Source organism: Monodelphis domestica, chromosome 7 (genome assembly GCF_027887165.1).
Source record: "Monodelphis domestica isolate mMonDom1 chromosome 7, mMonDom1.pri, whole genome shotgun sequence".
In the NCBI taxonomy this organism is placed as follows: Eukaryota; Metazoa; Chordata; class Mammalia; order Didelphimorphia; family Didelphidae; genus Monodelphis; species Monodelphis domestica.
In genome coordinates this window covers 184,367,018-184,394,228 of record NC_077233.1, presented here as the reverse complement: position 1 = coordinate 184,394,228, position 27,211 = coordinate 184,367,018, and the positions used below count along the sequence as shown (strand labels likewise).

Sequence of the window (27,211 nt, the reverse complement as noted above, 5' to 3'; positions counted from 1 at the left end):
TATGTTGTTGATTCTATTTGTGCTTCGTAAGCTTAATGCATTTTTTTTCCTTCTTGGCACTAGTTTTGGACCAATTGAGTACAAAGGCCCCTTGCGTGCTGTTTACATTGAGAAGTTTGTTCGCCAGGTGATGATGCCACTTCTCTACATCCCCTCTCGGTCAGAATTACTAGATTTTCTCTCAAATTATGAGGTATCTATTTCATATTGACTTTTTACTTTCTAATTTCAGGTTTTTAGCTTTATCTTATTTGTTACAAAATAAGAATGTTTATTCATAGCTCCTGATTTGCCCCAATTAATAAACAGAATTATGTTCAGAATAGCTAAATAAAACCCCATTTTGATATTTCTAGAAGTGCTCATCTTTGAGACTTTTTTTAATGCTAAACATTTCAGTGTTAAATCTCTTCAAAATTTATTTCTGACCATAAGAATTGTGACAGCTTTTAGCTTGTTAACACCTAGGAGTAAAGTAGATTTTATGAAAATTAACTTAGAATTGTTGTACAACCTAAAATTTTATTCATTTTACTTTATAGAATTGTTTTAGATATTTAGGTTTCTATATATAAATTATTGATTAACTGCAATTTTCCATTTTATTGTGTTTTTAACTTGGGAGAGGTCTGCCTCTAGTTAATAAGTTCCTAGAGTAGTTGACGTATATGATTTTTATCCCCCCCCCCCCTTTACATATACACTTTCTATCATTGATGAATTATCTGTGTGATAATTAACCATTGGGAGACTAATCTACTAACAAGCAGTTTATTAAGTACCTAATTTGTGCTAAAGACTCCGCCATGTATAAGAGATTCACAGACAAAGCAAAACAGTCACTGGCCTTCGAAGAGCCAGTATTCTGTTGGGTAGACAACACATACACATACAAGTAAATACAAAATGAAGGCCAAGTAAATTTGAGGAATAGTTGGCAGGGATTAAAAAGGCTTCATATAGGAAGTGGTCACTGAACTGAGGGTTGTTGTTTTTTTTTTTAATTTAAACATTCTTTTATTTGGTCATTTTCAAACATTATTCATTGGAAACAAAGATAATTTTCTTTTCCTCCCCCCCTCCCGGCACCCCTCCCATGTCTGACGCGCGATTCCTCTGGGTATCACAGTGTCCTTGATCTAAACCCATTTCCATGTTGTTGGTATTTGCATTAAGGTGTTCATTTAGAGTCTCTCCTCAATCATATTCCCTCAACCCCTGTAGTCAAGCAGTTGCCTTTCCTTGGTGTTTTTACTCCCACAGTTTGCCCTCTGTTTGTGGATTGAACTGAGTTTTGAAGGAATTTAGAGATCCTAGGAGTTGGAGGTGAGGAAGGAGTAGAGAGTATTGAAGGCATGAGGCGGAGCGAGGGCAAAACCATCATGGCAAGAGATGGAATATTTTGTTTGCAGAACATCAAGAAGTCAGTGTGTTTGGTGCTAATGCAGTAGTCTTGGCCTTAGGAAATGAGGAACCTGAACTAGGGTGGTAACCAGGTGAAGGGAAAGCAGGGGGCTGGAGCAACAGATTTTGTAATGGTAGAACAGACAAAACCTGACCACTGACTGGATATGTGGAAGTGAAGGTAGATACAGAAGTCAGGGATGATTCTGAGATTATGAACTTTAGGGACTAGGAGGACAATGGTATGTACCCCTAACTGAAATGGGGATGATTGGAAGGATGAATTTGGAGAAAAAGGAGCTCTGTTTTAGATTGGCTGAATCTGAAACACTTAAAGTCATCAGGTTTAATTGTTCACTAGGCACTTGGTAATGTTTGCCTGTATGTAGCTCAAGGGAGAGACTTATATCTGAATATGTATTTCTAGGAGTCATCTGCAAAGAGATGATAATTAAACTTCTGGGACTAGATGAGAGAAAGAGGGGGAGAGGGAGATCCTACAGGAGAGCCTTGAGGTTTAGCTATAATTGGGTGGCAAGTTTTGGATAAGGATACAACAGATGAGACTGATAATGAGTGGCTTAGGCAGGAAAAAAAAATAGCATTGTTACAAAAACTCAGAGAAGAATGAGTATCCAAGAGGAGAGGGTGATCACAGCAGTGTCAAATGGTGTAGAGAAGTCAAGAAAGGTGAGGGCTGGAAAAGTCATTTTTACATTACATTTTAATTTATTAATTTAATTTAATATTAATTTAAATTACATTTGGCAATGAAAGATCATTTTTAGAGATTTGATGAGAGCAATTTCAGTTGGCTCATGAGACTGTAGTCAAATTGCTTGGGATTGATAAGTGAATGTGAAAAGTAGAGACCTAGAATAGAGATGAACAGTTTTACAGAAATCAGAGTATTAATTGTAAGGTAATGAAAAACAAAACAAAACATTGGATTTGGAGTTGGGACCCTGGTTTAGAATCCTGCCTGTGATCTATGTAATTTTGGTTAATTCACTTGGTCTCTTTATGCCTCAGTTTCTTCTGCAAAAATTAAGGGGTTAGGTTAGATGATGTCCAAGGAATCCTAATTTTAAAATCCTGTGATCCTATCCTGAATAAAAATGGCAGATATACTCAAGTACAAGAAATACACAGAAAGGTAGTTTGATAAAAACCTATGACATTCCATAAAATCTCATGGTCAGATCTTCCCCCCCAAACTAATTTAGGATTTATGAGAATTCATACTTTTTATTTGTCTTTACACTACATGTGAAAAATGACTTTGTCTAAGTATGTTAATCATTTTCTCTGAAATTTCCTTAAATAGTTTTCAAATATAGTGGAGGGTTCATTTGCACATATTAACAAACTGATTATAAATCGTTCTTACCTGTTCTTTAAAGAAGCTTTCCCAAGTGACTTCCTTGGTAGTTACTCAAATTGTTTGTTGCTCCGCTTGAAAGAAAAACAAAAAAACTAGTCCTAGGTTCAAATGTGACTTTAGCTCTGTGTCCTAGCTCTGTGTCCCTGGGCAAGTCACGTAACCCCCATTGCTTAGCCCACACTTCTGCCGTGGAACCAATACAGAGTATTGATTCTAAAACAGAAGGAAAATTAAAGATTGATTCTATAATACAAATTTTTCATTAATTCATGTTTACTTTTCCCAGTTGTTATAGCAGAAGTGTTTTTGTTTTAGGATCTAAAGAGTATATAGTGTTTTGCTACTGGAAGGAGTCTTAAAAGATCTCCATCTCTAATACTTTCATTTTATAGATAAGAAAAATAAGACTTGGAGGGATTGTGAATTGCCCAAGATTACACCACTAGTTGGTGGAGGAATGATTCACAGTCAGGTGCTCTTTCCTCAACAGTGTCTAAAGAGCAAAAATGATCAAAATGAGAAGAAACAGGTCCTATCAGGAAAGGTTAAAGAAATTAGGATTATTTAGCCTAAAGAAGAGAAGACTAAAGGGTGAGTGACATCATTACAATCTTCAAGCATATGCAGGACCTTTATGAGGATGACACATGCTTTTATACTCTCTGTCCACAGAAGAGGTAACATGGTGCAGTGGAAGGAGCATTAGACTCTAAAGTGACCTGGATTCTAGTCCCCGGTCTGTCATCTTTTTGGTGTACACCCAAGAGCAAGTCACTTAACTTCTCTCTATAGTCCTGATTCATCTATAAAATGAGAAGACTTGACCAGAAGATCTCTGGCATCCCTTGCAGATCTAAGAGTAGAATTTTGTGATTCCAAATGTAATTAAAGCAGGAGAGGTTTTGTTGACACATATGATAGAATATATGATTTATGATAGGTTGATGAAACATTGAGGTAGGTTTTGAAGGAAGAAGACAGCTTCTGGAAGGGAATATACAGTATTCTATCTTGATCATTTAGACATTAACCTGCTGAAGCACAAGAAGACTAGGCTAGAGGTGTCAAACATGCAGCCTGTAACACTCCCAAGTGCCACTATAACCAGCTTAAGATGTTAATTGGGAAATATTCATCAAAATAAATAAAAATACAATCATTTCAATAATGCCAGTATTTTTTTTCTAAGGCAGTATCATTTCACTTTTCTATAAAACAAAAAAGTTTGGTTATCTGTTCTATAAAGTTGCTTCAATTCTAAGATTGCTTATTACAAGTTTGAGCTACCATTGAGGTAGGGAGGAATAAAAGTTAAGAGTTTCATCGGTGCCATCTAAAAGATCAGCCATACATACCAAGCGAGCAGAGTTTTAGATATGTTTAAGGAATATCCTGAAGGTCTTAAGAATTTTGAACACTTCCTTATAAATTCGGATTTGGAATATTGATTATGTCCCTAAATATTGATGAGACAACTGATGTGTTTTTGGTAATAAATTTCACCAAAGAAGAAAATATTCTTTTGCCTTTGTTATTTTTTTAACATTTAACATTTTTTTTTCTTAATTACATATAAATAAAAATATTTAACATTTGTTTCTTTAAATTTTGAATTCCAAATTTTCTCTTCCCTCCTACTCCTTGAGAACACAAGCAATTTCAAATGAATTATACATGTGTAGTCATTTTTTTCTTTGTTACTAATGATTTACTTTTCAATAATGCTTTTAAAACAGCTCTTTCATAAAAATTTGATGCCATTATTAATATTAGGTTGAGCTCAGGCTAGCATGTGATAGATATATAATATAGTGTCAACAAGGACAAAGTAACATTGGCATTATTTAACATCTGTATTTTGATTGTACAATTAATTGGAATCTGTATTGTAATTTTGAGGTTTGTCAGGATGATGCTCTCTTAAGGCTGTTTTTAAAAAACAAAATAGAGACCTAGTAGTATCAAGATAAAATTTATACCTAACATCTGTAAGTCTTGCAAGATGCTTGCTAAAAATCAAGGTTTTCTTTTGTGGTCTTGTTAATAATTCTTCTTGAAGTACTTCAAAGAGAAAAAAAATTCAGTTTGCTTTTTATAGTTTTTTTTCTAATTACATGCAAAAATTTTTAACATTCATTTTAAAAAAAATTTCAAGTACCAAATTCTCTCTCTCTCCCTCTCATTGAGAAGGCTAGCAATTTGATATAAGCTATACAAATCAATTCAATTTGATGAACATTTGTAACCCCAGTCCAAAAGGAACAATTCACTTAACTTCTCTGATCCTCAATTTCCTTCATTTACAATATGGGGATAATATCTATCATAACCTACCCAACAGGGTTGTGAGGTATAAATGAGATAATATATTTAACTTGGTTGGTTTTTTTTTTTAAACCCTTACCTTCCATCTTGGAGTCAATACTGTGTATTGGTTCCAAGGCAGAAGAGTGGTAAGGGCTAGGCAATGGGGGTTAAGTGACTTGCCCAGGGTCACACAGTTTGGAAGTATCTGAGGCCAGATTTGAACCTAGGACCTCCCATCTCTAGGCCTGGCTCTCAGTCTGCTAAACAGCTGCCCCTTTGTAACTTGTTTTTTAAACTTTAAAGTCCTGCATAAGTATTGATGGTAGTTCTTGGTAAATTGATTCATTTAAAATTCACTAGGTAGCTTGCTATTTAAAATCATCCTCTTAACTTTTTATTCTGCTCCCAAACCCTTTAATTTCTTTTTTTTTTTTTGCAATTCTAGATTTTTATGTACACGGTATACTTAAATTTAGGTATGGAACATAAAAGACTTTTATTAGTAGTTTATGCTCCTTTGTTTTGTCATAATAACAAAATGGTTTCAGCTTTTGGCCTTAATTTGCATTTTCAGTTATATATAATGTATTCAGAAATACTTTTGGTTTTGTTTCTTCTTATTTTTTGAATATAGTTGGTTTGCCCATAGCAACTTGTAAACAGTTTTAGAAGGTAAAGATTATCTATCCATGTCTTTATTAAACATGGAAAGAAAAGAATTCAAACTAAATAATTTTAAATCAGATTTCTGATATTCATTGATACTGCTCTTTAAAGTAGATTGTTTATTGATAAGAATGAATGTCAAATTTGTTTGAATTCATTATATGCTTTTAAAAAATAATGAAAAATTATTTTAACTGAATATTAATGCTTCTTTGCTTTGATAGTGGGAGCTTCCTTACTGGGAGCTCCATTTACCCCTAAAATCATAGGTCCAGACCAATACTTGACTTTAACGGTAGATTCATAAGCATTTACCCAAATCATTTCTCTAACCATAGACTTTTGTTTTGCAAATATGACCAGGAGCTCAGATCCAATTGATAATAATTTGACCTTCAACTTAATTTATTTAAATAAAACAATCAACAAATATTTATTAAGCACTTGCTCAATGCTAGGCACCAATATCAAAGAGTGAGTACTGCTGTCAATACCCTGCTTTGCTGCTCAAAAATATTTGTGTAATTTGATTACTAAATGGTCAGGGACCCTGTGTTGGGACCTTCAATATCAGTTCCTAAATCTCAAGCCTTTATCAGCTGAATAGTGTAGTGAATCAAATGTTGGACTTGGAGACCGGAAGACTTGAGCTGAAATCTTGCTTTAGCTCTTAAACTAACTGTGGACCCTGGGCAACTTAACTTCTCTTAGGCTCAACTTGCTTTGGGTAAAATGGTACCTACCTCGTAGGGCTGTTGTGAAGATAAAATGACATAACATGCAAAACTGTAAAAATTAAAGTGCTCTATAAATGTTAGCTATCATTTTATCTTTGCAATTTCACAAAAATCATTTGTATATTGGGTTACAAATTCTTTTTAATGGAGATAGTTGATGGAGCCAGTGTTAAATATGCTTAAAGACACTTAGTTTTGGTAAGACAAGTATTTTCTTCTTTGTTGGGACAGTTGGAATTGCTGTTATTGGGCAGAGACATAACATTTTGAAAAGTAGGAGAAGGATTTTTTTCTTTGCACCTGTCCAATGATAGAAGTGCCTTACAAGAAAGCTGTAAAGTAGAATGAAACTCCCAGGGGTATTTCAAAGGTCAATATTAATGACTGTTGTCCTCATTCAAAACCACTTAAGAAATTTGTCTTCCTTTAGATTACCTTTCTTGGACTGAAATACACTTTTGTTTTTCTTGTTGCCTTTTCTATCTAGGTATAACAGAAATGGACAAATTTTATTTGAATTTAGGAGAGTACCCTTGGGGTTAGGATGTTTAGTTTTTCAGAGTCATGAAGAGGAAAAAATTCAAAGGCAATATTTTGTAATAGTCATTAGTTAACCAACTCACATGAAGCCCCAAATTAGGTTCATTATAGGGCAAAAAGAATAAGAAATTGTTGGGAAAGGCTGAAAGGCGAAAATGAACACATCTAGCCAGGGTTGTCCTGTGCCTTGCTCTATATATAATAGGGCAGGCAGAACCTCCCTGGGACCTGTGATTCTTCCTGCTGTTGTTTCTTGTAGGCGGGGCACAGAGCTTGAGCAGAAGCATATGCCAGTTATTTAATAAAAAGTCGCTGTGAGCCCAGTACTTTTATCTTGTTTGTGGGGAAAAAAAGGCTTTGACCATTCTTTTGTCCTAAGGGTTAGGTCCATTTAATTTCATGGTGAGAAAATAGGTTTTGGATTGTCTTACTCCAGTTTCTTTTCAATCCCATACACAGATTCCATTGTGATATTCCTCAAGTGTGTAGGTCTCCTTTGCAGTGACTCACCATTCCTTTTAGGATCAAATACAGTCTCCTTTCTTTGTCATTGAAAGTCTTAGTCTGTTTCTAGGGTACCTTTATTGATGTATTATATATTACTCCCCTTCACACAAGCTGGTCTACTTGCTGTTCCTCACACACACCCTTCCACCTTTTGCCATTAGGCTTTGCCCAGGTTGTTTTCCACTTTTGGAATGCTTGCCTCTTCACCTCCACCTGTTACAATTGCTCACTTCCTTTAAAGCGCAGCCTAATTACTATCTTCAGCATGAGGCCTTTCTTTATATCCCTAACCCCTTCTCCCTCCCTCACTAGGACTTTTCCCTCCAGAGGTTATTTTATCTTTGTATTTTCTTATATGTATATGTAGTGTTTGCCCCCAGTAGAATGTTTTGACCAAAATATATATCTTGTTCTTTGAGGTAAGAGACTATTTTTAAAAAAATTTGTGTCCTGAGTGCCTAGCATATAATAGGCATTTAAGAAATGCTTAAGAAATTAAAGTAATCTAGGGTACTGTATTTATACATTATCAGTGTAATATTGCTCTAAATGCTGGATAGAAGATGGTGAGATAGTTATCTATAGTTAGTTTAGCAGTTGGTGAATAAAATGACTTCATACTTTTACAAATGTGATATATAACTTTAATTAGGAGTCACAGAAATATAGAATGTAGAAAAAAATGGCTAGGAAAAGGTGATCTATTCTTAGAACCACAAGAGGGTGTACAAACCATCTGCTAAAATTTACAGATAGCTACAAGTACTATACATCCAAGAGAGAAGTATTTTTGCTTAACAGAACATTTGCTCTCCTGGCAAGCTTTAATCCTAGAAAACAATCTACATAATAGTGACTACTCATTCCATCAGGGATAAGTTAAATTTTTAAGAATTTTAAATATGAAAATGTTTGTGTAAATTTGAGTCAATATAAATAGTAGATATTTTGAAAGTTGGATTCTTTTTTACCTGTATTTTTGGCAGTTATTTAATGGATGAATGAGAAGAACTGGGATACCGAAGCCAGATGATTTTGACCTATTAGCATGACATTAAGGATGAGAGTCAATCTATATACCTTGTATAGCCTAAAGTTCAATTTTTTTTTAATTAAGAAAATAGTAAGTTGATTGTGTTAGGTATAAGCACATACCTGAGCAACCTGGTTTGTTCTTAGACTAATAATGTTTTAAAATGTAATTATTGTGAGACTGAGAGAAAGGATTCAATTTGCCTGTTTTTAATTCATCAGTTTCTACACATTTGCAATTGAGCATACTAGAGTCATAAAATAGTTTGCATGCTTTTTGGGTGGGTGTGTTTGCCTTCTTTCACATCCCCCCATTTCCCCAGGGGAGGATTAAAAAAAAAAATTACATTTGCCAGAATCTGTGATATAGGTTTTGAAACTGTTGTTTTCATTTCTCAAAAATAACCTAACCCCATGAGAAGGGCAGAATTAAATCTGGCAGAGACTGTTGCGAAATAGAAGACCAACTAGAAGAAATTCAGAAACTTTTAAAGCTGAAGAATTATCAGGAAACTAAGCAGGCCTTGTCTTTCCATCTCTTATATTGCCCTCTTTTTGTGTCTTTTTGAAAGTATTAATTATGTTATGATCTCAACACTGTTATGCTTCAAAACTCTATACTACCATGACATTATCATGAATATCTGCCAAATAGTCACCACTTAAAATAGTACAGTTAGCATTATTAGTTAATAGTGAATGTTTTGTGGATTTTTTTCTGTTTTTTTTTTTCCTACAATTTTTAACTTGCAAACTCTGAGGGATACAGTATAGTTGTTTAATCTGGCCCAAATTATCTTACTTTCTTTAGCAGTGAAGAGGATGTCTCTGCGAAATACTTTTTGCAGGTATGACTGCTGAATTTTTAATTTGAAAATTTGAGCTCTGTTTGCTCTATAGAGAGAGTTTCAACCAGGATGTTGTTAAATAATAAATATATTACCCATCTGGAATTGCAGTAGTTATTTCAGTAATGAATACCTCTCAAGCAATTTTTGCATTGTAGCAATGTACCAGTTAAAAATCTGTTCATTTTTCATTTAGCAATTTAGCAATCTCTTTAAAAGTTTACTTGGTAACTGATAATGAAATGTGTTTCATTGTTATCACACAAATATAAAGAAATTGTTGTTCATTCGTTTCAGTCATGCCTGACTCTGTGACTTCATTTGGGGTTTTCTTGACAAAGATACTGGAGTGGTTTGCTATTCCTTTCTCCAGCTTATTTGACAGATGAGGAACTGAGGCAAACAGGATTAAGTGACTTGCCCAGGGTCACATAGCTGGTAGATATCTGAGGGCATATTTGAATTCAGATCTTCCTGACTCCAGGCCTAGCTATAACATTAATCTTATTTAATTTCTAATAATGGTATATAGTCATCACTATTTAGAATGAATTTAATGGTTTATGTAGATCTGTAAAATGAATTCATAATAGTTCTGAATTTGGGGGTTGTCAGAAGTTTGAGAAAGCTTAAGGGTAGATTTTGCTAGGTTTAAAATAGGTTTCTTTTGCCTTTCATAACTAGTACTAGTAATTTAAGTGAATAGAGGACAGGACAATTCAGTTAAAGTCTGCCTTTGACAGGTGCTTGATAAATCACTTAAACCTCTTAGTATTCTATATCATATTCCAAGACTACAAGTTGTAGAGTAGCTGCTGGCCTGCATTGATAGAAGAAATTCCCTCACCTGGAGGTCCCAATACTAGTAAAACAATAAAATTTCCCAAAATAATTTAGTTATAAACTGCTATCCAGAAATCTAGCAACTGGGCAGCTCTATTAACCATTACTTCCTCCTTCCACTGAACAGTGATAACCAATGTTTATAATAAAGTTAAATCTGAGGCTCTACCAGAACATGACATGCTCTCTGAGTCAAAAAAGGAATTATATAATTTTTATATAATTTTGTTTTAATGAGAAGCAACATTGCTTAGTGGATGGAAAGCTGGCCTCAGTAAGAAGATGTAGGTTTAAGTCCCACCTCCAGTACAAGCTGGCTGTGCAAACCTAGTCAGGTCGATAAACATTTTAGTGTCTTCTCCTGCCTGCCTCCCCTCCTGATTCCAGGCCTGGCATTCTATCCACTGTGCTACCTAGCTGCCCCTGAGTTACAGAGCAAATTCCCTCAATTATTCTTTATTCTTGTAACAATTTTGTGGGGGTAGACAGAGCTCATAGTATTATCCCTATTTTACAGATGGGAAAACTAAGACTTACAGAACTTAAATGGTTTGCCCAACTACATAGCTTTTGAAGCTGGGAATTTTGCCTTTAAATCCAGAATTCTTTCTGTTCTGCCACATCATTCTGCTAAACTGAGGCTGACAGACAGTTAAGCAACAAAAGGCCAAAATATGAAACTTATTACATTAAATCAGTTTCTGATATTTAATCTATGAAACGAGAAGATCTTTGGTTTTTTTCCTTCTATTCACATGCCTTTGTAGACTATGGTACTATAGTACCATGATGCTAAGAGGCAGTAGGTGGTGCAGTACTAGAATGGAGGAACCAGGGTCTAGAAGCCCTTTGTTTAAATCCTTCCTTCAGATGCTTCCTGGTGGTCTGACTGGCAAATCATATAACCTTCTTTAGCATCCGTTTGTTCAAAATTTCTGCCTGCCTTCCAGGATTATTGTGAGGATCAAAGGAGAGAAAATAAGGCGAGTGCTTTGGAGACCTGAAAGCCTGATGTAAAGGCTAGCTAGATATTCTCTAGTCAGATATTGCCTCTGATATATAGCTGTTTAAATGGTGCTGCTACTTCTACTGCTACTACTAACCACTAGTAGCTACTATTACTACTACTACATTGCTCTGTAAGTGCCATGAAGAAATTAACCCTCATCAGAACTTTTTCTCTATGTGAACTTTTTCAACTATGTTGCACAGCATTATATATAATAGATAACTTCATAAATGCTTGCATAAATGAATTGATTTTAGAGCCCAAACATGATCTTAATCCTAAACGATGTTAATGCATTGTAAACCTTAAAATTTCTTAGACTTATTTTAAATCTAACAGCTCCAATTCTTTGGGTGTGGATGTACCTTCCTGATGGCTTTAGCTGATCTGGAAATACATTTGATAGATTTCCAGAGTTTTTTTATTATAAAGATATTTTATTTCACCAATTACATGTAATAACAAATTTCCAGGTAAGTTTTCTGAAGTTATATGATTCAAATTGTCTCCCTTCCTCCTTCCAGAGCTGGCAAGCAATTCCATCTTTTTTGAGACATTTTTGATGACTTTTATTTACATGAAAATCTACATGTAAACCTTAATCTATTTTTTAAAGCACATGATTTGCATTAGAAGTGATAGTGGCACCGTTACAAATCAGAATTTTAAAATCATTTGTAAAGTAGGTCAACAAGTGCTAAATTGTGTGCTGCTACTGATTTTTATAGATATTCAGAGTACGAGAGGAATTTGAACAAGGAGGAATAGCAACTACATGAGTTGGAAGAAAATAGGGAAACATAAATCAGGGGAATCATTTTGAGCAAAGGCATAAAAAGATGAGAACATATGTTGGGTAGTAGAAAAGAGCATGGCTAGAGAGACTGGAGTTCAAACTTGTTCCCTGATTTTTACTACTTTTGTGATCTTGAGCAAGTTGCTTCACCTTCCTGGGTCTCAGTTTCCTGATCAGTCATTTAGCCTTTATTAATTGAATACTATATGCCAGGCATTAGTGCTGAAATAAATGGTAGGGATTTGGGAATGGGATTGGATGTTATTTAGGCCAGTATCAGAACAGTAGCCTGGTTTTGGGAAGGCCACTCGAGCCCAATGCAGGCAGAGCAAGACCCTGAGATGAGACACACACAGAACCCTATGTTATAAAATAACAGTTGTTTAATAAAATAGGAACAGGTTAGAAGGGATTTGGATATAACTTACTCTAATAATAACTACTTACACCTTCCCCCCAGATCTACAAATCTCTTCCCAGAGATTGCTTCTGAGTGTTTTCACTACTCTACTCCTATACTTTCTATAGAACCCCAAATTATTGTACTCAGCTAAGCTAACACTAAACCCCCCTTTTGGTGATCTAAGGAAAGAGTCGGTGTGTAAGTATGACAGGCTCCAACAATGGTCTCACGATCAGCTGTCAGTTGTCAGAAGAGCAGCACAGGAACTCAGCAGATGTCAAATAGCCAACAGGGTAACAGGATAATCCAAACAGCAGGTAGGATGTAAAGATCAGGCAGTCAAATGGCACAGGGAAAAAGCTAATCTCCTCAGGTCCACCCAGAGAGAGAAAAGCCATAGCCCCTAGGCTCAACTTTCTCTCTCCAACCATAGCTGCTCTACCCTAGAATTCCAGAACTCTGCACTCTGCTGTCCATCTGCAAACTCACACACCTTAACTTTTCCTATAACAGTGCTGAGTGTTGGGGATGCAAAGAAGGGAAAAAAACAGTCCTCTCAAGGAGCTCACAGTCTATTGAGCGAGACATCTTGCAATATCTGTCTATTGTAACAATTAAAATTAAAGTATAAACTATAGCACAAAGTTCTGAGCATAATCAGTTTATTAGTAAAGTGAGAATTTACTAATAATTTGAATTTCAGCTTCCATAGTAAAGCTAAGACCCTGAATGAGGGGGAGAGTTACCTTTTAAAAGTTTTGGGGGAGTATAGAATAAAGAATAGGACCTTTGTAGGTGAGGAATAAGTTATGATTGGTTAAAAGAACTCACAATCATGAGTGGTGGAATTAGTTTTATTGGTTATGCAGCTGACACTTGGGGGATAATATGATTGGTAGGAAATTAGGAATGAACAGTGATTAGCAGAACTGGATTTCTAAACTTAACTCCTTATGAGCCAACTGAATTTCTGAACTAAGTTCAGAGATGAAGAGCCATGACTTAGGCAGAAATAGGACAAAATAACTTAATTATAAATAAGATCAATTTTTTTAAATTAAAAAAATTTTTAAAGACAGAATCATTCTGATCAACTAACAAGATATATAATAAAATTAGGAGGGGTAGTCTTAGAGGGAAGATTCTAAGTTTAGGAATTCTGAGAAAGGTTTCTTGTAGAAAGTGGTACTTTCTAAAAAAAATAAAACAAGAAAGTGGGAATTTAGATTTGAAGGAAGCCAAGATGAGAAGGGAGAGAGTTCTAGGGATGGGGAAAGCCAGTGAAAATACATGGAATCTGGAAACAGGGCCTTGTTCAAGAAAAGCAAAGAAGTCAGTGTCACTATATTGCATGATACATACAAGGCATAGAAGCCTGAAAATGTAGAAAGAAACCAAGTTATGAAGGATTTAAAAAAGTCAAAACAGTAAATTTTATATTTATTCCTGGAGATGATAATAAACTATTAGAATTTTTAGAATGGGAGGGGAGGAAGAGAGCTAATGTGGTTAGGCCTGTACTTTAAGATTGCTTTGAGGCAGGGACAGCTGGATAGCTCAGTGGGTTAAGAACCAGGCCTAGAGATGGGAAGTCCTAGGTTCAAATTTGGACTCAGACATTTCCCAGTTATGTGACCCTGGGCAAGTCACTTGACCCCCATTGCCTAGCCCATACCACTCTTCTGCCTTGGAACCAATACACAGTATTGACTCCAAGATGGAAGGTAAGGGTTTAAAAAAAAAATAAAAAGATTGCTTTGAGGGGCAGTGAGGTATTTAGTGGATTGAGAGCCTGGCCTGGAGATTAAAGGTCCTGGGTACAAATCTGGCCTCAGATGCTTCCTGTGTGACCCTGGTTGACTCCCCAGTTGCTTAGTCCTTACTGCCCTTCTGCCTTGAAACCAATTGATTCCAAGACAAGAGAAGAGTTTAAAAAAAAAAAAGATTACTTTGATAGCTGAGTGGAGGATGGATTGGAGTGGGGAAAGACTTGAATCAGGGAGTCTAACCAGTAAGCTATTGTAATAGTCCAGGAATGAGATAATGAGGGTCATTACCAAGGTAGTGACAGTGTCAGAGGAGAGGAGGGATATAGGAGAAATGTCACAAAGGATGTGGTATCAGGAAGACTCATCTTCAGACCTGTGTGACCCTGGCCAAGTCACTTGATCCTATTTGCCTCCCCTTCTCATCTATAAAATGAACTGGAGAAGGAAAGGGGAAACCTAGTATTTTTACCAAGAAAACCGGAAATGGGATCATGAACAATTGGACACAACTGAACAACAAAAGAGACAAGAGACAGAGGAAGGGAGAGAGACAGAGATAGAAAGACAGAGAGAGAGAAGGAGGAAGAAAGACAGAGACAGGAGAAACAGACAGATGGGGAGAGAGAAAAAAGGGAGATAGTGAGGGAGGAGAGTAGGGAGGAGAGTCAGTGACATAAGGTTATAGAACAGGGAGGCTGTGGTAGTGCCCTTGATAATACTGAAGTTCAGAAGCAGTTAGGGGGTTTGGAAGAAAGATAATGAACTTAGTTCTGGGCCTATTAAGTTGGAGATGTCTCTTCTGTGATGGTGAACCTATGGCATGGGTACCTGTGTAGATAGAATTTATTCCCCAAGGCTCATCTGACTCAGCTCATCTTACCCAGCATCCCATTTGCGTGTTTACACTGCATGAACATGGCATGAATGGACGTGAACACACGTGTGTGTGTGTGTGTGTGTGTGTGTGTGTGTGTGTGTGTGTGTGTGTGTGTGTAGGATAAAAGTTTTCGTGTGGCATCACCCCCTTTCTCTGGCAGTGGTCAGTTAGGTTAGATTAGGCTTTAATCTATTTTCTCTATCTTTAGTGATTCTTAAAACTATGGAAAATAAGAACCTGGAGTTATTGTGATCGATTTAAATTTTAATTTTGCATGCCAAAGATGGCATGCAGAGCACTCTCTGTGGGTGCAGGTGCCTCCCCACTGCCACCAGAGCCTTCTCACCCACATCTGAGGACATTTTAATACTGCTCAGCAGCCAATGGGAGTGCACAGTGGATAAGGTGGGTGGCTCATAGGTGGCAGTACTAGAGGGGGAGCAGAGTGCTCGGGTCACCCTCTTCCCCCTCTCTACATTTTCTGAGGACATTCCTCACTTTACCTGCTCCTCTGTCCAGCAATCCAGTGGGAGAGCTTCCTCTCTCCCCTGTGTGGAGTAAGGGGGGGGTGGTACTGGAGTACACAGCAAAAGCCCAGGGCAGGGGACACAGCATGCAGTCTCTAAAAGGTTCACCATCACTGTTCTTTGGGACATCCAGTTGAAATGTCTTGTTAGCCACTGAGATGGGAGACCAGAGATCAGGAGAGTTGTCTCATAGAGACAATGATTGAAATCATAGGAACTGATGAGATTACCAAATCTGAACCATGTAGATAGAGAAGAGGGAACCAGCATAGAGCCATGGCTAGTGGGTATGAGGTGGCTGAGGAGGTAGAAAGAGCTCTCAGCTGGTTAAGAAGAGAGCCAGAGTCACAAAACCTAGAGAAAAGAGCATTTAAGAGAGGAGTGACAATGTAAAGACTGAAGAGAGGTCAAGAAGGATGCGGACAGAGAAGAGGTCCCTTACACCCCTAACTCTGTGATCCTGTGCTAGAGGGGTTGTAGAGCAAACTGAGGAATAGCACCAGGAATGGCTTAGAGCAGAGGATTGATATTGGAGCATTACACAAGGACCAGCACTGGCTTGGACAACTCTTATTTAGTGGAGGCCCTAGAATTTTAGGAAGATTTTTGTCCTGATTGAATATTTATGCCTATTAAAGGAGGTAGAATGATATAGTAAAAAAGCCCAAGTCATTTGAACTTGGGATTAAAAAGCTCTGGATTCAAATATTGCCTCAAATGAAGTGAATGAAAAGCTACAATCTATAATGATTCAAATATACCTTTATAATATGTCATGCTGTGGGTACTCTGGCTGCAAAGAGGTTTCTTAACATTATTTGGTAAAACAATTGCAAATACAAAAATTATAAATGAAGTTCTGTTGGCTCTCCAACTACCTGAAACTCTGGCTGTAGTACATTGCTCTGCTCACACAGGTGGAACTGACTTTGTTTCAAGAGGAAATCACCAAGCAGATGTTGCTGCAAAACTAGCCACTATAGGAGGCCCTGAATTGATTTTGAATTTGACAGTCATTCATGAAGCAGATTTATCCCTGGCATATAACGAAAAGGGGATCAAGAAATGGAAACAAAATTTTAAAGCCAAAACAAGTTAATGGTGTAATGGTGGCATGTGGCATCATAAGGTAAGTCAATACTTCTGAGAACATTTTATCAACAAATTTGTCAATCAATACATTAAAATGGTCATTTTGGAACACAAGGCATTGTAGATTTGGTGATGGATAGCTCCTAGCATAACAAGCATCACCTCTAAAGTCTATGTAGCTTGTGCAACCTGCCAAGTGTATAATCAACATATATTTCAAGGAAAGGTGTTTGGGGGATGTCCATTAGCTTACACACCATTTGAACATCTCCAAATTGATTTTATAACAGTGCCAAAAGTGGGACATTACAAATTTTGTTTAGTGATAGTAGACCAGCTGACAAGATGACCAGAAGCTTTCCCAACAGCAAGGAATACAGCAATGTTCGTAGCCAAAATATTACTAAAAGAAATCATACCTCAATTTGATTTACCAGTAAGAATTGATTTGGACAGGGGAAAACATTTTACAGTTCGGTTTTACCACAAATATATTCGTGCCTAGATATTACACAAAAATTTCATGTGCCATACCACCTACAGAGTTCAGGATAAGTGGAGAGAATGAATAAAGAACTAAAAACCATGAATGGCAAATTATATCCTGAGACACATTTGAAATGGCCGGATGCCCTACCATTAGTATTATTTTACCTTCAAAGTAGGCCAAGGGGAGATCTACACATTTCACCATCTGAGATGCTGTTTAGTCATCCACCAATATATGCAAAACCATTCAATACTTTATATACTTCGCTTCTGGGAGAAGACACTAATGTTGCTACATACATTAGAGATCTGCAAATCAAGATAAAAGAATTTCATGAATCAGGAGCCTTAGTGCAAGCTGGACCAATAGACTTCTTTACATGATTTGATCCTGGAGATACAGTTTATATAATGACCTTTCAGTACACTGGAGGAACTCAGCTGGCCTGGGAAGGTCCATTCCAAGTACTTTTAACAGCCCATACAACAATCAAGAGAAAAAGCATCATGGATTCATTATTCTCACATGAAGAGAGTACCTTCTGTTGAAATTGATAATCAAGAATGACACTACAAAGACTATAACTGGGCACTTTTCAAGGACCCTGGACTATTACAACTGGACAACTGGACACTTTTCAAGGACATTGAATTTATATTTTGTGTTTTAATAAAGGGTTTTCTTGTACATAAAGTTTGAAATAGAATGAGGAATGGTAAGTGTATAGGTATTTAGGTATAGGATTTAGGATTTGTGTTTAGAAATTATTATTATTATTATACTTTTATAGGAACTGAATGATATGTAAATGAAAGTGTTGCAAAGGGTTATGTGTTGATCAACACCCATCTCAGGGGGGATATTGTATTATATGTATATAATGTTCTTTTGGGTTTGTTTTTTTTTTTTACATAGTAACTAAGATGAATTTAGATTAAAATCTTTAGGGTTTTTTTTTCTGTATAGTCAGAAGTGTGTTATCCTGTAACTGTAAATAATTATAGTTGTATATAAGTTGAAACTTGCATTTTGCAAGATTTTGTTTTGCTTGCTTTCTTTTTTCTCTCTTAACTTCTCCCAGTTTCTTATATAGAATATAGAATAGTGTTTTGTTTTTTGGTAAGATCCATTGGGGAGAATATTCTCCTAGAGGACCTGGGGGGGGGGTGATATTGTTATAAGGAGTTTTCTTAATTTCACTGTCTCGTTATGAGCAGAGTATCTATGTTAAAGGAAATTACTTAATCTCACTCTGTCTCTTTAAGAGGCAGTAATAAACAGTTCTTACCCTCTGTCTTTTTAGGAGACCAACTATAAAAAAAGGAGTCAGTTAAGAGGGGATTCCATTTCTCTGACTTCTGGGGGAGCAGGAGTTCTTAGGTGTCTGTGTCACGGTGACAGGCAGTTTCATCATTTACAGTTTGGATTCAGATACTGGGTTTAGCAGGTTGGAGAAGATAAAGACTTACTGATTTAGAGTAGGCAGATAGAGAATTTAATTTTAAATAGAGTAGTTTTAGTTAGGCCTGCTTTGTCAGGCAAGAAGATCCTGCCCAAGAAAGCAGTTAGATTTAGGATTTCTTAGAGATTTTAGCATAGTTTAGATTTTTAGGTATAGTTATATGATATAAGAGATATAATCTCCTATTTCCTACCTCCTGTTTCCTATCCTAATCTCTCCTGTGAATAAATAAGTGTTGGTGGTTTACCAAACTGATCTGAGTAACTTTTATCAAACTCCCACCAATATTTTTAAACCCCAAAACTCTATTGTTTTGGGAAATCTCCTAACCTTTCAAAGCCTCAGTTTCCTTATCTATAAAATTTGGATAAAAAGTATCTTTTGTTTTTTTAATCCCTTAGCTTCTGTCTTAGATTCACTACTATGTATTGATTAGAAGGCAGTAAGGGCTAGGTAATGGGAGTTAAGTGAATTGCCCAGGGTCACATAGTTAGGAAGTGTCTGGGGCCTGATTTGAACCTAGGACCTCCCATCTCCCATATCTAGGCCTGGCTCTCAATCCATTGAGCTACCCAACTGACCCAAAAAGTATCTTTTAAAACTATACAGGACACCTAGTATAAAGGTTAAAATTATGGTTGAAACTGAAAATCTAAATTTAAGTGGTCACCAGGGGAAATCCCAAGTAATAAAATACCCAAGTCAGTTGGAATTTTTTATGGTGATTTAATTGATAGTGGAGGAGATTAAGGAGAAGGAAGAAGGAGAAGGAGTAGGTTTTTTCTCTCCTTCTCTCCCCCACCTGGCTAGTATCTGCCTGGGGAGATCAGGAGATAAGGGAGTAAGGGTTTGGAGTATGAAGAAGGAAGGAGTCAGCTGGAACTCCAGAAAAAGAAGGGCTAAACCCAGATGCTCGAACCTGAATCAGCTCAAGGCAAACTCGCCACCACCACTCCAAGATGTCGAAACTCCAAGATGTCGAAACGCCTAGCACACTGCCAGCCAGAGTCCCCTCTCCAGGGAAAGAGGAAGAGACAGGAAGTGACATGCTTTATATGGACAGTTTTATATCACTTTTCTGCATTTCATTTTTACCAGTGATCACTTAGCTTGACTTAGGACAGCCCAGGGGGTCTTTCAGCTTTTTTTCTCCGCATGTCTGTTGCTTTTTTCTCAGATACTTAATCTTTGAATTTGGTGCAAACCTTCCTAATCTTGTTAAACTTAAGGAGGGTGGGGGTGGGGCAGCTGGGTAGCTCAGTGGATTGATCAGGAAATAGCTACATCAAATCTTCTAAAGAAAGGTCTGATTAGGATGGAATAGTTTTAAAATTCACACTAGGTAGCACAATAACTAGAGGGCCAGGTCTGGAGTTGGGAGGACCTGAGATCAAATGTGACCTCAGATACTTCCTAGCTATGTGACCCTGGTCAAGTCACTTAACCACCATTGATTGCCTAAGCTTTGCCACTCTTCTATCCTTGAATTGATACTAAGACAGAAGGTAAGAGTTTAAAAACAAAATAATAGTGCCTTTATGAAGATTCAAAGGAGATTATGGGTACAAAGTACTTTGTAAACCTGAAATGCTATTTAAAGTCAATCATTAAAGAGGAAAGTTAATGGCAGGCCAAAGCATCTGTGTTTGAATTACTGCCCTTTGGAAGTTTGGAAGCGTTAAAATTTAAGTGAAATAAGATTTGGCTCTATATAAATAGGAATTTTCTTATGATTAGAATTCTCCAACAGAAATATAAGATGGCTTATGAATAAAGGAATTCTCCAACTTACACATATTGAAAGGACAGGACTAGGTGACCTATAAAATCTCCTGTGATATTCAGTAGAGAGATTCTTAATCAGAGAAGCATGGTGAAGGAAAGTTAGTCTGGAATCCATATGTAGGAAGAACTGAAAAGGAAGAGACATTAGAACCAGAGAGACTAGTTAGGAGTAAATTGAAGCAATTCAGAGCTGGGAAGATAAAGAGCCAAACCAAGGGGAATGGAACTAGGAATGAGTTAGACTCAGGAGAGCCAGGATCCAATTGGGAAATGTTTAATAAAATAAATAAGAATATAGTAACCCTTAGATAATGTTAATTTGTGGTCTTCTAAGTCAATATGCTGCCTCCAGAGTTGTTATTCTGTTTTAAGATCGACCATACTGCTGTAAGACATATTGCAGGAGGAAATACTCAAGGATTTTGGTAACAGTGTTGTAAGACTAGAAAGAAGATTCAGAATTTTTTTGTTTTTCTTTTCCCCCTCAAGGTTTTGAGTTTGGGGGACTCTGAGAATGTTTGTGTCCTTCGGGAAGCTGGTATGGCAAAACTCTTTGGGAAAAAGGTAGTATCAGTTTGGAAGTGGCACAATTCTTTTAACTCCTTATTTTTTAGCATGGCAAATAAATGGGTACTTTGCTGTTTGTTGCAGCTCTTCTCTGAACCTAGATTTCAATTATATTTTAAGGTGTAACATTTCTTCATTTTTAGAAGAAAATTAGACCAGTGATTCCATTGTTATATATAAAGCTATCTGTGAGCAAAGTCCCCATACCAGTTTGTTTTGCTGCTTAAAGTCCTAGAGTTACATAAGGTACTAGCTAATATGTTAAGTAACTTACTCAGGATCACACAAACAATGTATATCAGAGGAAAGACCTGATCCTAGGCTTCCTGACTAGAGGGAGAACTTTGTCCACTACACTATCCCCTTTTTATGTTAGGTTATATAATTTTATTTTATGATTATTATTATTATTTAAATCCTTAGCTTCTGTCCAAGTATTGATTCTAAGGCAGAAGAACAATAAGGGCAAGGCAATGGGGGTTAAGTGACTTGTCCAGGGTCACACAGCTAGGAAGTGTCTGAGGCCACATTTGAACCCAGGACCGCTTATCTCCAGGCTTGGCTTTCTGTCCACTGAGTCACCTAGCTGCCTCGGGTTTAAAAATTTTTTAAATTAAATTGGAGCATATCCATTATAGAAGCAATAAACACGCACAATCTGTTTTTGCTTACATAATGAAATACAATTATATCTTGGCATTTAAGGCTTTCAATAGTCTATCTCTAAACTTTATCTTTCTGGCTTTATTTCATATGATTCCAGCCAAGTTGTTGCCTAAATTTGGCATGCTGTTTCTTGCGTTCATACATTTACAGAGACTCTCCTTCATGCATGCACTTCATCCTCTTTAAGGTGAACTCAGGTGTGTCTTCATATACCTCCATCTTCCTGCTTGAAAAATTCTTTTCCCTTTGAAATTTTCAAAGAGTACTTTGTCTCCTTTTGCCTGTTTCACTAGGCTGTATTATCCTTGAAAGAGGGGTCCCCAGTAGAAGCAGGAGAGAGAGAGACAGAGGATGTGTGTGTGACAATGCCAGAGGCCATCTGCTGCCACATAAACTCCAGAGCTTCCCTGTTAGCTCTAAGATCATATATAAGGTCCTCTGGCATGTCAGACCCCTAACAACATCTTATCTTTCTAGGCTTCTTGCACTTTATCTTCTTCCCCTCACCCCCATGTACTCTGTGAGCTGGTTTTACTGGCCTTTTTGATGTGTATGAGACCCTGATTCTATTTATTCCCTATGCCAGGAATGTTCTTGTTTCATACCTCCACCTCTTTCTGGTTTTCTACCAACATTCAGCTCAAATCCCTCCTTCTTTAGGTCTTTTCTAGTTCCCTCTCCCCAGTCATTACTTTCCCTTTATCCCATATATCTTGTTTGTATATAATTATTTGTATGCCATCTCTCCCCATATAATGGGAAATGTGCTTTTCTTGAGAGCAGAAATTGTTTTTCTAGTTTTTTTTTTGCATCCCTAGCACTTAACAGTGCCTAGCACGGTGTTTAATAATTGCTTGCTGACATACTGATTAACCATTCTAGGTATGAGTAGCAGTGCTTGGACACAGCCCCAGTGCCCCCTCACCTTTCAGCTCAAGCAGGTTCATTTTCTCAATCAGTTTTTCTCTGGGTTCAAGAATAGTATAGCAGTTATGGATATGGCCAAAAGCTTAAAAATGCAGACACTCTTCCCAGCTTGGCCCTACCTGAGTCTGAAATTCACTAGCTTTCCTTCTCAGTCCTGAGTTGCTGCACTTACAGGATTGCATAGAAATCATTGTTAGTGACGGTTTACTGTAATTGTATCAAATAGCATAGATACCTACATAGATGCTAAAACAAGATATAGCTGCCTAAAGTATGACTGGAAGCTTCGGGGTTGAATTCTTTCTAAGAGGGAAGAATCAAGAAAAGACCAAAAAACTCAAACCCTATTTGGACAGGTAGAAAGGGTTGGGAATTTCCTCAAGGAGGAAGGTGAAGCAAAGGGACTTTGTGCTTCAGTCATTTTGCCAACTGTGTGCTTCTGATTTGGGTTCATCTTTTCCTTTTGCCTGTCTCCATGTGCCCATGCACATTTGATAAAGCATCTTTTGTCAGAGCTCACTGTGTTCTTGTCAGTGCCTTGCCTTTGCCCTGGGTCTGATCCTTTCTTCTGAGTTTGGCAGGAGAAACATGGAACTGAATGTGGCCAAATGTCCTTATTATCTTCCACCTCTCAGTATAACTCCTCTGCTTGGCTTCCTGAAAGGAAGTATTTGGGGGCCAAAAGCTTGGAAACCTAGAGGACTTTAATAATGTCTATCCACAGACATTCTGCTAGCCTACCACACCTCCCATAGCACAGATTCAGCATACATACTTGTGTATATGTCATAGCCCTGCTAATAAATTTAAGGGGAAACACTATGGTATATTTTATCCCTATAACCTAGTATAGGGCTTTAAACGTACTAGCTGCTTAATAAAAGTTTGTTGAATTGAATTGTACATGATCCTTGCTTTAAAATCCTTACAGTTTCACATTAAATATATTTATGATAATGTAGGACATCTAGCTAGCTAATTCTTACTCTCATTTTTGCAGCCTGGTGTACTTGGATATTTTGAGTTCAGTGGTTCTCCCCAGCCTCCTGGTTATTTGACATTCTTCACTTCAGCCTTACATTCATTAAAGAAAGGTAAAAAGTTTTATTTAAGACATTAAACACTTTATATAAAAACTTAGAGTGAAACCACTCTCCTTTTTATGTGTGCTCTATTTGTTTTTAAATTTTTGATGGAAGAGTATTACTTCAAATAATTAAGTGTATCTAAATGTGTTTATCAAATAAATTACTGTTTGTATGTAATTATTCAACAATGACCCAAAAGCAGTATAGTGGTAACAATTTAATTATAATACTTCATTATTTAAAGTATCCATTTTTAAGCCATAAGAATATCTGCTCTTGTAATTGTTTAATCCAATTTCTCCAAAACATATACCATCAAATCATTAATTCTACTGATAATTTTTGGTAGCATAGAAACTACAAGGATTCAAGATAATAAACCTCAATCAAAATGTATTGGTGCAAGGCAGCTAATCATTCAGTGGATAGAGATGGGAAATCCAGATACTTCCTAGCTTTCTGATCCTGGACAAGATACTTAACCCCATTTGCTTAGCCCTTGCCAATTTTCTTTGGAACCCATACTTAGTATTGGTTCTAAGAACAAAAGGTAAAGATTTTTAAAAAAGTAATAGTGCCAAATTAAATCAAATAAAGGCAGGACTTTTAGGATTCATTATATGTAAACTTAAAGAGGCGTTTCTAAGGGGATAAAATTAAGTGAAAGCCATACACAAGGACAGGCTAGTGTAATGTTAGCTGCACAGTTATCCCTTTTCTAGTGCTAAAACTTTTTTTTTTAATAAAGATTTTGGACATAAACATGGAGATAGATAAATATAGCTATTGTGTTCATTTTAAAAGAGGGAGAAAATATATCTTAAAAATTGTTTTCATTGATTGACTTTCAAGGGATTATAATTAAATTTAGTTGTAATTGTAGTTTAGGATTTTTCAAGCTCAGAACAAACTTTTCACAAGAGTAGTTATAGTTTGGAAGGGTAAAAACATTTGAATAAATGATTGTTTATATACCATAAAAGGTACTTCTTCAGCTAAATAATTAGTCTAGAAAATAGTCCTTTATTATAAAGAAAATATTTTGATATTAGCTTTAATTTCATTGATATAGATATTCACAGATTTTAGAGTTGAAAGGGACCTTGGCAGTTTTCTAAAAAATAATCCCCACTATAACTTACTTGATAAATAGTCATCTAGCCTCTGCTTCAAGACCTTTAGAGAAGGGAAACTTCCCTGTTAAAGCAGCCTATTCCACTTTTGGGTAGCTCAGAATGTTGACATTTTTTCTGACAGCAACTTCTAAACATTGCTCTTGGTTCTGCTGTCTGGGGCCAAAGAGAGCAAGTTAAAGTGCTCTTTCCCATGAAAACCCTTTATATATTTGAATACAACTATAGAGTTCTCTTTTCCAGGTTAAATATTTCTAGTTGTTCCAGAAAATCCACTTTATGATATGGTCTCAAGATCTTTCACTATTCCTTTTGCTATCCTTTGCAGCTTCTCAGTATCTTTACTTTTATCCCCCTCCTCTTATTTTCTGTCCTAGAATTGATACCAGGTATCAGTTCTAAGGCAGAAGAGCAGAAAAGGCTAGGCAATTGGGAGTAAGTAACTTACCTAAGGATTACACAGCTAGGAAGGCCTGGCATTCTATCCACTAAACTACTAAAGTGCCCTCCAATATCCTTCTTAAACTCTGGTACTCAGTACTGAGCAGAATCTTTTATATTGCTAGCCTCCAGCTGTGTAGATCCCTAAATTCCTCACATTTTTACAGGACCAGATCATATAGTCTTGTATTTGTCATCTTTTAATTGTCCTTGCTTCCATCTTCTAAACATAGCTTTTTAAAAAGTCCAAGTTGGTTAGGACCGTATGCATCCACATCAATCTCTTCAGACAACTCTTTTTCATGAGAGTTTCTCATACTTTTTTTTTTTAAACTCTTACCTTCCATCTTAGAATCAGTACTGTGTGTTGGTTCTAAGGCAGAAGAGTGGTAAGGGCTAGGCAGTGGGGGTCAAGTGACTTGCCCAGGGTCACATAGTTTGGAAGTATCTGAGGTCAGATTTGAATCCAGGACCTATAGTCTCTGACCTAACTGTTCATGTTCTTTCCCTACCCTCCTTCCATAGCCAATGAGCAGTTCCACTGGGTTTTACATGTATCATTGTTCAAAACCTATTTCCATATTATTAATATTTGCAATAGAGTGATCATTTAGAGTCTACATCACGAATCATGTCCCCTGTCCCCGTGTGATCAAGCAAATGTTTTTCTTTTTCTTTTTTTATTCCGATTTCACTGATTAGAAAACTAAATTCAGGGCTCTCTTATTGTCATTTAAATAGTCGTTTCATTATAGTATGCTGCATACATTATCTAGACTCCCAAATGTCACTCAGATTGCCACAAAATAATAATGTAATTCATAATTCTATTGTGCCTTACGGTTACAAAACACTTATTACATGTTATCTCATTTGATACTCACAGCTCTGAGGTAGGAAAAATTATTGTCCTTATTTTATAGAAGAGGAAACTGAAGCTCTGAGGTGAAGGAAATTGTCAAGGAGTGCTGACACCATTTACATTTTCACAGATTATATTTCCTTTTCATGACTTTATTATTCTTCCCTGTAACAGTAGATTATGATAATGTAAACCTCAAATTTCCTCACAAATTTCACCAGGTAAACTAAGCCAACATAATATTCTATTCCTTTTACATGTGGGGAAATGTTATTTTCTCAACTGTATCAAGGCGTATCTGCATGCCATTTCATGTGGGTTGACTCCTTCCCCTGAGGCATGAAGCTACCAAATGTTTTTCTTCTGCTTCAAAATATTCTAAGAAGGGATCCTTAGGCTTCCCCAGATTGTCAAAGGCATCCATGATATAGAAAAAGGTTAAGAATCTTTGTTCTGTGGTGTCTACCTTGGTGTGTGTGTGAGTGTGTGTGTGTGTGTGTGTGTGTGTGTGTGTGTGTGTGTGTGTGTGTATACACATATATATGTGGAGAGAGAGAGAGAGAGAGAGAGAGAGAGAGAGTTTAGATAGAGAGAGAGGGAGAGAGGGGCATCTTCCATGCTTTTTTTGTTTAGAGCACTTGCAATCCAGATTGAAATATAATTGGGAAATATTTAAGAAAATTAATAAAAATATAAAAAAATATATGATATTACATTTAAAAAGCTAAATCAGTATGCTTCTCATAGGGATCCTTATATGTAGATTAGAGGTCCCAATTTCTATTTGAGTTTGACTTTTATTGATTATCTTTTACATCACCATAATTTTCCACAGCATTCCCCACCCCTATCCTAGAGAACTATTCCATAAACAAGTATTTTTTTTAAAACCCTTACCTTCCATCTTAGAATCAATACTGGGTATTGGTCACACAACTGGGAAGTGTCTGAAGTTAAGCAAGTATTTTTAAGGAAAATGAAGGGAGCAGTTAGGTGACTCAGTGAATAGAGAGAGCATCATGCCTGGAGATGAGAGCGCCTAGGCTCAA

At 36.6% G+C, this 27,211-nt stretch overlaps 1 protein-coding gene across 5 annotated transcripts in view; it reads left to right on the top strand.

Annotated features, from left to right (window-relative positions):
- Positions 1 to 27,211, top strand: part of TXNDC11 (thioredoxin domain containing 11) — a 66,689-nt gene that overhangs the window by 11,670 nt on the left and 27,808 nt on the right. For 3 of the 5 annotated variants that reach the window (XM_056806151.1, XM_001375880.5, XM_056806150.1), the window contains exons 4-5: positions 64 to 193; positions 23,639 to 23,732. In XM_056806151.1, the coding sequence (XP_056662129.1) occupies positions 131 to 193; positions 23,639 to 23,732 (157 nt within the window). In that variant the 5' untranslated portion in view covers positions 64 to 130. Of the gene's footprint in view, positions 1 to 63; positions 194 to 16,624; positions 16,779 to 20,967; positions 21,043 to 23,638; positions 23,733 to 27,211 lie in introns of those variants that run through there. The other 2 variants (XM_007498629.3, XM_056806152.1) reach the window with 2 other exon arrangements.